This window comes from Saccostrea echinata, unplaced genomic scaffold, assembly GCF_033153115.1.
Source record: "Saccostrea echinata isolate AGI-Se365-2 ecotype Australia unplaced genomic scaffold, CSIRO_AGI_Sech_v1 ptg000008l, whole genome shotgun sequence".
NCBI lineage: Eukaryota > Metazoa > Mollusca > Bivalvia > Ostreida > Ostreidae > Saccostrea > Saccostrea echinata.
The window spans coordinates 479,940-495,550 of NW_026889757.1; the positions used below are offsets into that span (position 1 = coordinate 479,940).

Sequence of the window (15,611 nt, forward strand, 5' to 3'; positions counted from 1 at the left end):
TTCACAATTACGCACTGAATTTACAATGTATATGAAAAACTTTCTTCAGTGCAGTGCATTCAGGCTACAAAAATATAGATTTGTTATCCAATAAAAGAAAGAAAAACTGGACTGGTGTCATGCTTTTAAATGAGAAAGATTGTCAAAAGAATTTGGTTGGATATTACCGAAGTAACTTGTAGGAATTTCATTCAAGGAGGCTCAGCTTGATATGAAATAAATTCAATTGAAATTATTTTTTTTTCACAAACTCCAATTAACCAGTGAACTTGAAAAAAAGATACCACAGAGTCTGACACATCAGTTTCATATAAGAATATTTTACTAGAAAAAGATAAATTGTAACCTAACAACAAATCTTTTGATAAACGTGATGATTTTAACTTTTCCATCGTCAACTACCCTTACTTATGTAGCAATCTCCCTTACACCTGCATATGGGATTTATATCTCCCAGTTGATTCGATGCAATAGCATGCTCCATGTACGAACAATTTCTTAAACGAGGCAAGCTACTGACAAACAAGTTGTTGAAACAAGGATATCAACAGTCTCGTTTAAAGTCATCATTTCGCAAGTTCTATAATCGATACGCTGGCCTTGTCAGAGAATACAATCTTTCATTAAGTCGAATGCTGACTGACGTTTTTCATACTAATTGTTAGGCCATTATTAAAACACTGAATTGTCTACGGATTTTTCAGTTTCCCGATCATGACAATGAGCACACGGTGTGACAGGTCAACAGGGGATGCTTACTCCTCCATGGCGCCTGATCCCATCTTTTTTTAGAGGCCCGTATTTGCTCTGCTCCCGATTTGTATTGTTTCATTGGACTGTTAAGCTTGATTGCTGTTCGTTATCTCCATATTTCAATACATGTGATTTCACTTAAAGTATATTTGTCTGTGTGTCTGTGCTGAGTTGATTTTTGTAAATAAATAATTTTCTAATTTGTTTTCACTAAATCGGAGGTGATAAAAAAAAAAAATAGAAAGGCTACATGAACAATATGTTAGCTTCCAGCAGACAAGGCTTGTAACAATCTCGTCTTTGTTTGTAAGGCTCATTATTATAACTGTATTTTAGAAGAACTTGGTTTTAATTCTGCGTGTGGAAATCCAACTTATACTCACAGTTCACTTTCTAAGAATGGAATTCTTCAAAATAATGCTTCAATCTATAATACTATTAACATGAATTCAAGTCAATTAAGGTAAGATCGATCTGCCCTACGTAAGCTGGATTCCTGAACTTTATAAAAATTCTTTCAAACAGAGATATATTGCTGGATCCAGCAAATGCTCTACCAAGCCCTTATCTTTACTTTTCACATAAATAATTATTGCTGTTAAAGAGAAACTTCAGACGTACTGTGCTATAGCATATTCTATGAGTGGTGTAAATCAGATTTGGATTCTTAAAAAATTCCAAAGAACCTTTAGAAATTTAAAATCACCGAAATTTTCAAAATCCAATAACATTTTCTTATACACTTTTTACAGATTTTCCTACACTTTATACAACCATTCCTCACAATAAATTAAAAACAAGGCTTTTTAATATCATAGACAAGTACGTCTTCAATAAAAATGGAACTGGGGAATTTTCGTATCTTGTGATTGGTCATAAAAATTACTTTGTTAAAATCACACTAATTTTACTCACAAGTAGCCTGAAGTTGATATCAAAAGGATGCTTGAGTTCCTCGTTGACAACACTTATGTAGCCTTTGGAGAACAAGTCTTCCAACAAACTGTTGGAATTTCGGTAGGCACTAATTGTGCTCCTTTCTTAGCCGACATGTTTTTATATTCCTATGAAGCAGAATTTATTCAGAAACTCCTACATGAGAAGAAGAAAACACTTGTGGTGGCCATCATTAATCGATGACGTTTTTAAATTAATAATAGTTACTTCCTTTCATATGTTGACTCGATTTATCCCAATGGACTTGAATAAAACATACCACAGAGTCGGCTATATCTGTTTTCTATTTGGATGTGTTACTGACTATAGACGATAAGGGCCAACTTTTCTCATTATGTTATAATATGCCGCTATCATTTGTATATTGTTTTTACGTCTCCCAACTTATTTGGCACTCAAAAGCATGCTCTGAACACAATTCTTATCCGAGGCAGGCTCCTGACAGATAATTAACTCGTTATATCGAGTTAAATATTTTTTATTTGGCTTTTATAGGAATGAGCTTTATTTCATCCATAGATTTATTTCCAATTAAATGAATATAAAACAATAAATTAATTGGGAAGATTTCCAAATTTTATATCTATTGTTAATAGCGTTTTCTTTATCTGATAGATATAATAAAAATAGGTCATGTCTCTTAAATGATTTTAAAAAAAATTCTACGAATAAATATGTGAATTCAAATTTAAACAGCAAGATTCAAATTTCTCTCTTTACAAAGTATGTGATCACAAAGATAAGGATGCAATCAACCATTTTGTTGGTAATTCTCACGAAGAGTTGCGTCTTGGCAACTGGTGTACACCCAAGAAGGTACGTTGAATATCTAGATTCTTCAGGTCATACGTAATGTACATGAATATGTACTTTAAAAAGTAAATCACCGATTGATATTTTTTCAAGATTAATTTAAAATTATGTTTCAACAGATGTTCCTAGACAACAATTCAGCATGCATTGCAATGGTTATTTTGAAAGATATCAGATGATTAAAATCCTTATGTTTTCAAAGAAAATTAACAAAAACATAGCGTAAGCTGGTATTTCCTCAAAGTTTGATTTACAGGAGGTGTGCATCATCATTAGGCATCATTAAAGTAGAGAAAAGGTCCTTCAATCAATAGAACTCTTATCAGCCGAATCTGTACAATCCGTGTAGTAGATATATGAAAGGATTGTGTGACACCAATTAAACATACACATATACATATGGAAAATTAGCTGTTTCTGGGGATGATAACTAACCTAGGGGCATTTGATACTTCTTGCATGCGTGCATAGCTTCTTCGCCTTGCATATTATGACCTGACGAGTTCTAAAATCACCTCAAAAAAAAAAAAAAAAAAAAAAAAAAAAAAAAAAAAAATCAGTAGATGCACTTACATGTATTCTATAAATTACATCCCAAATATAGGTACAGGTGCATGTATATGGGTTTTGTGTGCAACATTGCATGAATTTAATAATGAGATTAGTAAACTTCACTTTTTTAGATGAGATACTTAAGGACATTTTTTTTATAAAAATTTCAGTGCTTACCAAGATAATGTGTGTTTTAAATGGTGCTATAAAAGAGTTTACTACAATACAGTGTCGGGTTCTGACTCGTGTGGTTTCTTGTGGTTGAGTCGGTGTAGGAGATACTCGTACGTATTTAAAAAACAAAAAAAGTAGAATATTACGGGAGAAATTTACACTGTGATGCTTAATGTCATGACAGCGTATATTCCAAAAGAGGAACTGACTTAAATTCTATCCATAACAAAGAAAAAATATTCATATATTTACTATTTTCAAAGGTTTGCGTCAAAATGAAAACATTTCTTCTATACTGACAATTTCTATTTTGATTCTTAGAGATGGTTATAAAATGGAAAGTTCACGCTGCTCCTATCTTTGTAGCCCAGGTAAAAAGTGTTTCATTGAAAGTTGATCCAATTCCTCATTTAAGAAGTGTGTTTTTTAATTGAAAGATATTTTCTAAGAGGTACCTCATGTACCCCTTAGACTAAGAATTTACAAAGATTATTTAAAGTACTAGAATTCATGGTATTAGATAATTTTCAGGACAAAATATTATGTTTTGTGAGAATTAAAGTTTAAAACAAAAGCATATTTTATGAACTTAAAAAAATCTTGAGAACATAAACTCAATATGTAAAGACAATCAGCTGTTTTAGGTTGTTCTCAAAACTATATTTGACAAAAATTATAGGACTACCTTACGTAAATCGTAATTGTTTCTCATATCTGTAAATGATAAAAAAGTGAAGCGATTTATTCACTCAATAATTCCTTATTTAACCAGTTGATGGACAATGGTCAGACTATACCTCTTGGTCCACGTGGTCCAAATGCGACAAAACATGCGGAAGTGGCACAAAAAGGAGGACTCGAACTCGATCCTGTACAGACCCTAGACCAAAACATGGAGGCAAACACTGCTCGGGATCCTCCAAAGACACTGAATCTAAGTCTTGTAATGAAAAGGAGTGTCCAAGTACATATGCACTAATTAATAATATTTTGTTGTGTTTCATACACATATTTTAAAAATGTATCTGGTAGTATGAAATAGTCCTATATCTATGTTTAAACTTTATATATTTATCAACAAGCTGATGGAGAGTGGTCAGTCTACAGACCTCCGTCCACTTGGACAAGTTGTAGTAAAACGTGCAATACTGGCATCAGAACTAGGACTCGATTCCGAACCTGTACAAACCCTGCCCCGAAGTTTGGAGGCAAACACTGCATGGGATCCTCTATCAGGCTAGAATCAGGATCCTGTAAACTCCGGGAATGTCCAAGTACTCATTTTATTTATATTGTAAATCACTTTTAATCGCAAGAATTATATTTTCGCATAATTACGCGAGACGGTGCGCTCGCAAAAATTTCGCTTTTGCGTATAATTTTATATTTAAAGATTACTGTAGATTGGCAAATAGTCATTGTGTTCGCGATTCATCATTTTCCCGCGAAATTAAACCCATTATGAATGCTATTATTAGTTTTTGAAAACGTTTAAATGCTTATACGAATTTCAAATTAATTTCTTGCAGCGTGAAATTAAAACCATCGCGATTGGTACTTTTTGAGAAATCGTGAAATTTTAACACCGTGAATTTGACTTACAATATGTAAAACAGTAATCAGAAATCGTGATAAATATATCTTGCTTATAAATACGAGGGTTGATCCAATTGTAATGTCACAACTAATACAAAATCATCAATGATCTAATGTTATCAACAATATTTGACATACTAATACCCCTATCCATTTTGAATTTTTGCCTGAAAAAAAAAATATTTATAATACTTTATAAAATATTAATAAACACAACGTTTAGGTTTAAGTGACGCGAATCTTTGGGGAACTATAGTACTGAACATTTTAATTGTGCAACTTTAAAAACTGAAATCATTGCATAATATTTACATTCAGTGTAATTTTCTTAATGAAATCCATTGGAAATCTATAACGTTCAATACCTATAAACAAACACGAAACATTGTCACAGCGCGGTAGAATACACAGTAGTAACTATATGCATTTTCAATACTCTAGGAACACCAAATATATATTTTTTGTTTAATTAAAGAAAAGACAATTAATTTTCCTCATTAAATTATTGTAAAAATAAAGCAGTTGTACGTTTAAAATAGATTTGTCATTTTTTTATTATTTAACTTTCCACGTCACAACGGCTCTTACGTCTACTAAGCACACGAGCTCTAAAAGACCCTAAATTCCTTTTTAAAAAAATCAACGAAATTAATAATTACGAAGAGAGAAAATAAGAGAATGTAAATATAAGCCTTGAATTATTTTTGGATGTCGTCGGTCCTATAACAGCACCTGTCCATGCCGACAATTTATCATACCGCGCTAAGACATCCAAAAATAAGAATTCAGTGCTTAAGTCAATGTAATCTTTTATCATACAATTCTATGAATTTCCTTGTATCACCATCTTCCTGATTTTTACATGGCTTGGTACTTGATTGTTCGTCATGAACATAAATTTTGTAGCAAATTTCGAAAAGTTTAATCTGTACATTAAGGAAAAGGCTTATAAAGACATTGTCTGCAACCAAATCAAATTATGTATTTTATATAATAAAAAATGTTCTAATTGTCAAATCTGTACAGTCAATCTGCCTTCTATTTCTACCAAAGTTGATGGAAAATGGGCAGACTATAGACCTTGGTCATCTTGGTCTGGTTGTGACAAAACGTGCGGTAATGGCTTCAGAACAAGGACTCGAACACGAACGTGTACCGATCCAACTCCAAAGTATGGGGGCAAACTCTGTCCAGGTTCCACTGACAATAGAGGATTGGATTCCTGTAAAATCAGGGAGTGTCCAAGTACACATGAATATTTAATGACAGTTATTTATTGTGATTTACATACGAACAATTTGATGATAAATTAAGGCATTTATGCACATATTTCGCTAAATTGAATTTGTCTAAGGATGAAAAATTATCTAAACAAGAAGGCTTGATATCTCCAAAGGTTATAAGACGTACTTTTAATTGTCTGTCATGAAAAAAGATTTTGAAACTTATTTCAAAAAGTTTAATCTGTACATTCAATCTGCCCTTTATTTCTACCAAAGTTGACGGAAAATGGGCAGACTATAGACCTTGGTCAGCTTGGTCTAGTTGTGACAAAACGTGCGGTAATGGCTTTAGAACAAAGACTCGAACACGAACGTGTACCAATCCAACTCCAAAGTATGGGGGCAAACTATGTCCAGGTTCCACTATCGACAAAGGATTGGTTTCCTGTAAAGTCAGGGAGTGTCCAAGTACAAAAAAATATTCATTTATTTAAAGTGAATCAATATCTAAAAAAAAAATTTGAAATTTGCAAGCATTTATAATTACAAATGGAAAATACATATCCCCCAAACCATGATATTTTCGTATATTATCTCTTCTAATGAATTTGTAATAACCGCAAATGTTATATGTTATATGGCCTTTAAAATTTTACATTCAGTTGATGGTCATGGGCGGATACAGGATTTGTGATTGGGGGGGGGGGGGGGAGCGTGGATGACTTCGTTCAGGCAGGGGGTCTGGGGGCCGCCTTAAGGCCCCCAGTGGGTCCAGGGCGAAGCCCTGGTGGGGGCCCAGGGGCTCCTGGGTTTTCGTGTATTTTAAGAGTAAAACCAGGCACAATAATAGTGGTATTGGTTAGTTTATATGTACCAAAGTTTGGTATTATTAATACTAATCATATCATACTTTGAATAGAGGGGGCCCAGGGGGCGAAGCCCCCGGAAGCTCCTGGGTTTTCGTGTATTTTAAGAGTAAAACCAGGCACAAAAATAGTGGTATTGGTTAGTTATATACTTAAGTATGGCATTATTAATATTATTCATATCATAGTTTGAAAATTTTAGGGGGGCGTGCGCCCCAAACGCCCCCCCCCCCCTTAAATCCGCCAGTGATGGTAACTGGACGCCCTATATAGTTACTGTTAATTGGACCTCATGTTCCACGTCATGTGGAGCAGGAACGGCAACTCGTATCTTGTTCAGCAGTTGTTCTAATCCCAAGCCTCGGTATGGTGGAAAGAATTGTGTCGGCAATTACAGAAAAAAGGAGACCAAAATCTGTGAAGATAGAGAATGTCCACGTAAATCTCAATTTCACACAAAATTACATTAATCTTACCAATTTCTTTTTACTATTTCTTTATGGTAATTTTTTTTAATATCGCTACATTATTCCATTGTATAATAGATTATTAATAGGCATATACTACATAGATTGCTTTTGGGGTGATTAGATTTTGATTAAAATAGTTGATGATGGATGGAACTCGTCAATATTGTCAATATAATGTATTTTCTTCAATACATTTAATTGAGTGTATTTTTTTGCCTACTAGTTCAAGGAGAATGGACAGACTACAAACATTGGTCAACTTGGTCCAATTGTGACAAAACATGTGGTACAGGGAACAAAGCGAGGATTCAGACCCGAAAGTGTACAGATCCAGTCCCCAAAAATGGAGGACAACAGTGTCAAGGGCCTGCTTCCAGGAGAGAAACTAGTTCTTGTAAAGTCAGGGAGTGTCCAGGTATACAAATATTGAAAATACATGTGAAAATAATATGATGATGCTAAAACTGCTCTGCTACATATTCGGCAGGGGAAATCATTCGCCAGACCTTGGAGTCAAACAAAATACATATTTACATGGTAAATATATCAGATTCTGTTGACTTAGTTGATATTTTTAATCACTAGTAAATCACTGGTAAATTGTAATGTAGAGCTGATGAATAACTAACTGGTTTTACTTCAAGATGATAGTAAATTGTTTATTTCAAGTTGATGGTAACTGGACACCATATTTTGTCTCTGTTAATTGGACCTGCTCTGTGTCGTGTGGAGAAGGAACGGCAACTCGTACCTTGTCCAGAAGATGTTCTAATCCCAAGCCTCAGTATGGTGGAAAGTTATGTGTCGGAAATGAAGTCAAAACAGAGACAAAGATCTGTAAAGATAGACAGTGTCCAGGTGGGCAATCATCATTTTAAATGATAATAAACTTAAAAAATGAATTTTATTTGAATTCCCCTTTAGTACAGCATGATAAATTGAACAAATCCTATCTAGCCATTCTTTGTAATTGGATATAATTACTTTACGATTATAAATATACAATTTTTATATACATTTTACCTTTTTCTACATCTTTCTTAATATCAAGAGCTTGTCACTAAGCATTCAATATCTTAATGCATATATTCATACTCACAATGTCAAGGTTTTGTGATTTCGGAACTCCACACAAACCCTTGACATAAGTCGTTATTTAAAAGTTGGTCTAGAAAGCTACTATTTCATTTGTTCCTGGTCTAGGATTGGAACCAATCAGAAAACAGCTTTTACTGTAGGTAAGTTTTATAAAAACAAAATATGACTCATCTTTAAAATGGAACGTGCCAATATTGTAGGATTTGCGACTAGTTACTGTACATGAAACATCGGGGATTAATTTTTTTGAAGATCGTCCTCCTTACAACATATACAATCACAAAAGATATGCTCTGGAGTTGGGAAATTTGATAATGACGGATTTGAAAAATATATTCTCATCGGTTAGTTTATAATTACTCATTACGTCATGCGCAACAACAAGCCTAACTTTTAAATAACGACTTATGTCAAGGGTTTGTGTGGAGTTCCGAAATCACAAAACCTTGACATTGTGAGGATGCATATATTAGACTTTTAAAGGTTCTGAAAATGTTCAATTAGTAAAAGAACAAACGCATATATTACAACAAAAATAGTCATTTCTTCTTCTGCATGAAAGGCAAATTTAATTTGCTGTATCGGCTAAATAGAATATTATTAATTTTGATGTTAGAGAAATTAAATAAAACTCAGATGACTACAGCTTTTCCACCGTCAACTTCCCCTTTTTGTAGTAATATTCCACCATCACCTGCGAACGGTGTTTATTTCTCCTAAGTGATTTGGTCCGCAAGACCATGCCCTGAAACCGAGGCAGGTTGCTGACAACTAAGTTGATGTTACATGGCTTTCAACAATCAGCATTTTTTCAAATTCTATGGTCGTTATAATAACCTTGTTTGCAAATACAACCTATTGACAGTTCGTATTGTTACTGATGTGTTTTTTTCCCAATTATTAGGCTATTTTTTAAATAAACTTTTTGACCACGGATAACTTAATTTACTTGTTCTATACTTATAGCTCACGGTGGGTGTTACAGGGAATGCTTACCCCTACTAGTCACTTGATCCGATTTCTGGTGTTCCCAGGGGTCTTTTTTGTCCTGTTTACGATTCGTACCGTTTATAGAATTTATGATCACTTTTCACATCATTACATCCGACTTCAAATCAACATTAAGTTTCATCTATGCTATCTTAATAATATAATTCATTTAAATGTGATGGGAAAACAACTGTCAAGGTAATATTTATAATGTTTGAAAGCTACATAAGGAATATCTATTCAAATTGTATGCTACAACTTATAATGGTAATTGAAGCCCATCTTATGTAATTTTTCTTTCCTTTGATATATGAGTGCAGATAAAGGTGAATGGCCTTCGGTCACTTCAGGGGGAGAGTGGTCAGAATGTAGTCAAACATGCAACAAAGGAACCCAAACCAGAACACGGACGTGCAAAAACTCGATTTCAGGAAATCAAGGAAGATCTTGTGTGGGTGAATCCGAGAAAATTGAAACGAAAGCCTGCATGATAGTAAAATGCCCAGGTATGCAGTGAATTTCTTTTCAATAAGAAATACATCGTCAATATTTTAGTTGATTATTGTCTGGATAGTGATACAGCTTTTACGAATTTCAAATTTATATTTTAAACTCGTTTTTGCGCGTGTAGGTACGTGTTTGCGTGCGTAGCCATCATATTATTTTAATTATCCGCATATCCTCTTCAAAGAAATGCAAATGTAAGTATATATATATATAGAAAGAGAGGGAGGAGGAAGGGAGGGGCGGTAATTTCATTTGTTACTTACAAACCAATTAGAAAGCGTCCAACTGAAGCTGGAAAGTTACATGATCGTGTTACACTGAAAAGAGAAATGCTAATACAGGAGACAAGCGGTACGTATATGTACTTAGTGAAAACGTTCAAAGTCTTAGTGAGAAAAGTTAGGATGTGTATCCTTTCCACTCGTGTAACAATACAGCTCATCGCTTTAAGTTGCAAAAGCACAAGATTCTATAAAAAATTATTCCCAACATGATGAATTTTAGACAATTATTATCAATTCAATTTTTTTTTTTAGATTTATCAGTTCCTGAAGAAGCTCGGTCATAAAGTCCGACAGATACTATCATCATATTTGAGTTGTAGCATGTCATGCGATACTGGCATTAAAACGATTTATTTTAGCATTATGCTTGTGAATGAAGAGAAATTTAAGTCTTAATATTTGCTGAAAGTAATAATTAATTTCTCTCTGTTAGGTTCATTATTTTACAACATACCATGTTATTCATTGTAACAACATCAATCCCTGTATATAGTATACTGTTAATAATTTGACATTCTTAAATCTATAATATGAATACACTGTAAATATTTACTCGAAAATTAAACATAAAACAACACACAGTCTTTACATCTTGTATTACTTACAGATAGTGGGTGGATAACTTTCGTTGCGTCTGTCCTGGAGCCTGTTTCCTACAGAATGGGAGAATCTTGGGCGTGTGTTCAGGATCCGTCTCTGCTTTACTCTGACTTGAGGGGGAATCATGTGAATCTATGGTGTAGAATATTGAAAGCATGCAGAAAAATCGTCAATATTGGTCCTCATTCCTAGCCAAAAAAAAAAAAGGAAGCTTTTTAATGTATTCTGTTTTTAAGCGCATACGCTAATGCAAATATAAGTAATAAACAACGATATTCAGTGAACATGGCGTAATGAATAGCAATCGCTCTGCTTGCATATTCTCTGTTATATGATGTTCCCCTACCTTAATTTTGCCGATATATATATATATATATATATATATATATATATATATATATATATATATATATATATATATATATATATATATATATACAGTATACCTTGTGCTTGTGCACCCTCAAAAAAGTCTAACCTTTTTTTTTTGATTTGTTTTGCTTGTCAAGGATTTTGATTGGTTGTACCTCCCATACTGAAATGGCTTTCTATCTGAATAATGAATAGAAATATTATATGGTCATAATGTACTTGTTCCAGCTAGAAACATGTAACAACATAGTCTTTATGTAAAACTCATTAATACAATTGCATTTTAGAGAAACTTGGATTTACACTAAAAGTGGTAATCCAACTTTAAGAAACTCAGGGTTCCCCTTCAAAGGAAGTGAATCTTCAAAATTATATCTCAGTTTTAGATACTTTCATAATCCCAACAACCGAATTGAATTTGATTGAAGAAGAGGATGTAGTAAATCTTCTACCAAGCCTTTCTCTTAACTCTTCACGAAAGTAGTATTAAAATCAGTGAAGGAAAAACTTTAAGTAACAGTTTTGTGCAACATATTCCAAAGCAGATGTTAATCAAATATGGATACAAAATCCTCATAAGAACGTTAAGAAAATATTTCGATAAAATCAGAAGCATCTATACTTATAACTTTTCACACCACGTACCTTATACAGCCATTCCTCACAAATTAAAGACAAGCTTTGGGTACCTTCTTTGATAATAATTGAACCTGGAAATTTTCATCAGATGTGATTGGATATCTACAAATTAAATACTATAAAAACCATTCTGATTCTAAACACAAGTTCTTGGGGGTTGATATTTAAAAGATTCTAGAGTTCCTTGTTCACTTTTCTCATGTAGTCTTCGGAAAACTGGTTTTCCAACAATGTGTTGCAATTTACATGGAAACTTAATATGCCTCTTTGTAAGTGGTCTGTTTTTGATCTAATGAAGCGGAATTTTTTCAAAATCTTCTTCATGAAAAGAAGCTTAAGTCTCTTGCTATGGCCTATATTTTATATTTTTAATCCAATTTTTAAAGAATACCGTTTTCCCCTTAAACAAAAAGAGTCTATTCTTGTAAATTTTCGTTTATATTCATTTTCTTTATGTCGGGAAGTTTTTACATTGATTGAAATAAATAAAGATTTCTTTATAGAACAAAGGCAGTCTTTTAAAGAAGTCAAAGTCATTTAAACCAGTACTGTTGGTTTTTAATATATATTCAAAATTTACATTACACACCCCTAATAAATTGTCAAGGTGGGAAAGCATAGAGTTGTGATTAGCATTATTTATGAGGCGTGGTATCCATCAGTTTTTAATGCTTGGAATTGGTAAGTATTCTACTACTCCAATCCCCCCTTCCTGTATTTTGCCAATTAATGTATTTCGCTTAATTCTGTCTCTGGAATCCCAAAGGAAGCAGAATATTAATTTACTTATTTTATAATTCGTTTTCTCGCGGAATAGGTAAGACACAACATAGATAAATTTACTCATACCTAAACTGTTTATGATTTAAGTCTCACCAAAAATTGTACGTTTTCTTTTTATCCATGATTTAAAGAGTTTTTGCATATTTTCAAATTTATCAATCCAAGTTTTAGGTCACCTGAGTCACTCGGGTGACCTATTGCTATCTGTTTTCGTCCGTCGTGCGTCGTCCGTCGGTCGTAAACTTTTGAACATGCATTTTTAGCTTCTTCTCTGGAAACCACTGAACCAGTTTCAACCAATTTTGGCATATAGCATTTATGGGTGAAGGGGAGTAAAAATTGTGAAATTCATGGCCCCTGCCCCCCTCCCCCCCCCCCCCGGGGGGCCTGAGGGGTGAGGCTAAAACCATCAAAATTGATGCAATCTTTAAAAATCTTCTTCTTTACTCCTGGACATCAAGCCGTCAAACTGTCGGCATGATTGTAATAAGCATTGAGCCCTCTACCAAAATTGTGAAATTCGTGGCCCCAGGGTCAGGGGTTCTGGCGTTAGGGCGGGGCTCTAATGATTATATAGAGAAAATGCATTAATTCTTTAAAAATCTTCTCCTGTGGTTCTGGGTATTTAGCCGATGAACTAGGTACATAGACATAGTTATAATAAGCAAGAGTGCCTTTAATAAGCAAGAGTGCCTCTTCCAAAATTGTGAATTTCATGGCCCCTGGGTCAGAGGTTCTGGTGTTAGGGTGGAGCTTTAATTATTATATAGTGAAAATGCATTAATTCTTTGAAAATCTTCTCCTCTGCTCCTAGGTATTAAGCCGATGAACTAAGTACATAGTTATGATGAGCAAGAGTGCCTCTTCCTAAATTGTGAATTTCATGGCCCCTGGGTCAGGGGTTCTGGTGTTAGTGTGGGGCTCTAATGATTATAAAGTGAAAATGCATTAATTCTTTGAAAATCTTCTCCTCTGCTCCTGGGTATTCAGCCGATGAACTAAGTACATAGTTATGATGAGGAAGAGTTCCTCTTCCTAAATTGTGAATTTCATGGCCCCTGGGTCAAGGGTTCTGGGGGGGGGGTTATTTATTATATACTGAAAATAAATTAATGCTTTGAAAATCTTCTCCACTGCCCTTTGGTATTAAGCAAACAAACTAAATGCATAGTTATAATGAGAAAGGGTGCCTCTTCCAAAATTGTGAATTTAATGGCCCCTGGGTCAGGGGTTCTTATGCTTATGTTGGGCTCTATTGATTAATAAGCAGAAATGCATTAATGCTTTGAAAATCTTCTCCTCTGCCCCTGAGTACTAAGCAAACAAACTAAATGCAATAATATCAATGTAAATGTATTAAATATAATTATAAGTATATGTGCCTTTTCTTTGCAAACAGAGTACACAATTGTATTACGTGAAGCAAATGAGAGTTACTCCCCTTTGCTAGATGTTGTTAATCCAGAAATCCTTGTTTATAATTTAATTAAAAGGTTATTTGATTGTATGAGAATACAAGAAAAAATGTTATATATATATATATATATATATATATATATATATATATATATATATATATATATATATATATATATATATATATATATATATATATATATATAGAAACAAAATGAAAATGAATGTATGGTTTAAATGAGCAAAGCATGCTCAAAGTCAGATTCTTGCCTGGAAAGCAATATAAAAGATTGACATAAAGATTATTTATATATTTAGCAGAAGTTGTAATTATATACAGTATGCTTACACTGTGGTGAGCTGTTTGGCAGCAGATGAGTTATTGTCACTTGTAGAGTCATGGTTGACAAGAGACTGGATAATGTTGTTTTGTACTTTTTCAAAGTGAACAAAGAATCACAAAGAGCCAGGGTGACTTATTGTAATATAGTGACAAGAGGCAAATAGCCACGTTTTATACCCAAGTCTGTGTGTACTGAATTGTAGCACTAGGCAAGTGACAATTATATACAGTCAATGTATCCATATATATTGAATACCTTACACAATAGGCAAGAGTCCATTGTATTTGTATATTTTGCATTCAATATCATCCCTGTAAGACTTGGGAAAACCAAGTATGATCCCAAGGAGATCACTCGGGTCTATCACATTACAATAAGCAAGGGTATTTTTACCAGCGTCTTGAAACTCTTGGGCAACATTGCTTCGTCTATCAGTTAATTTTATTTTTTACTTCTATGGATCCTTTACAGTGTTGTATTATACTCAGGTGACCGTTAAGGGCCTTGGGCCTCTTGTTTCTGTAGCATTCCTTTTTATTTTTACCTATGTATATGCCCAAACATTTAAATGGTGAAGTATTAACTTTTATACCTTCTATTTTGTCTCTGATATGACTCAATGCCCCTGTCAATATGCATTCAGTTTTATCTATATTCAACTTCAATCCAGCCTAGTTAGAAAACTCGTGTATTGTTGTAAGACATTCTGAAATTGATACCACATTTTTAAGAAACAATGTAACATCATCATATTTTAATTCACTATCTATTATATTTTCATTTTGAAAATTTCAACTTGAGACGTTTGCTTAATTTTTGGCATTTTTCCGAGCATTTGAAATGGGAAAGATTTTAACAAGTAGTACAATATGAGTAAGTTTGCAGTATTTTTCATAAACTACATAGGTTAGGGCCTATGAAGATATTTATAAATTAAACTTAAAATTTTAATTTGAATAAACCTTTGCAATATCAAAATTTACAGACGAATGCTGCAGGTACATTTGCTAAAACCACGTGATAGTCACATCACATTACAGTCTAAATATAAAATTCTAATCGTCTTCAATGTGTAGTTGTTTTTATCCATATAATGACTGTCCAATATGAGGAGGTGCTTATTTTCTCAGAAATGAATTTTTATGTCTGACCATGACATGGAGAAAGTTTGACA

At 33.4% G+C, this 15,611-nt stretch overlaps 1 protein-coding gene across 1 annotated transcript; it reads left to right on the forward strand.

Moving 5' to 3' along the window:
• Positions 1 to 3,572: 3,572 nt before the first annotated feature.
• LOC133181120 (hemicentin-1-like) lies at positions 3,573 to 10,650 on the forward strand. Its single transcript, XM_061315662.1, has 9 exons — positions 3,573 to 3,620; positions 4,022 to 4,213; positions 4,332 to 4,485; positions 5,872 to 6,090; positions 6,345 to 6,536; positions 7,628 to 7,819; positions 8,074 to 8,262; positions 9,813 to 9,998; positions 10,536 to 10,650. Exons 1-9 carry the CDS (start codon positions 3,573 to 3,575, stop codon positions 10,565 to 10,567), a joined length of 1,404 nt encoding a protein of 467 aa, XP_061171646.1. The 3' UTR covers positions 10,568 to 10,650.
• The last annotated feature ends 4,961 nt before the right edge of the window (positions 10,651 to 15,611 follow it).

Excerpts from the sequence above, each read along its gene's own strand:
- LOC133181120 (XM_061315662.1), top strand. The coding sequence starts at position 3,573 with ATGGTTATAAAATGGAAAGTTCACGCTGCTCCTATCTTTGTAGCCCAG. Across the intron at positions 4,486-5,871 it reads TGCATGGGATCCTCTATCAG|TCAATCTGCCTTCTATTTCT; the intron begins GCTAGAATCAGG and ends AAATCTGTACAG. Across the intron at positions 8,263-9,812 it reads TAAAGATAGACAGTGTCCAG|ATAAAGGTGAATGGCCTTCG; the intron begins GTGGGCAATCAT and ends ATATGAGTGCAG.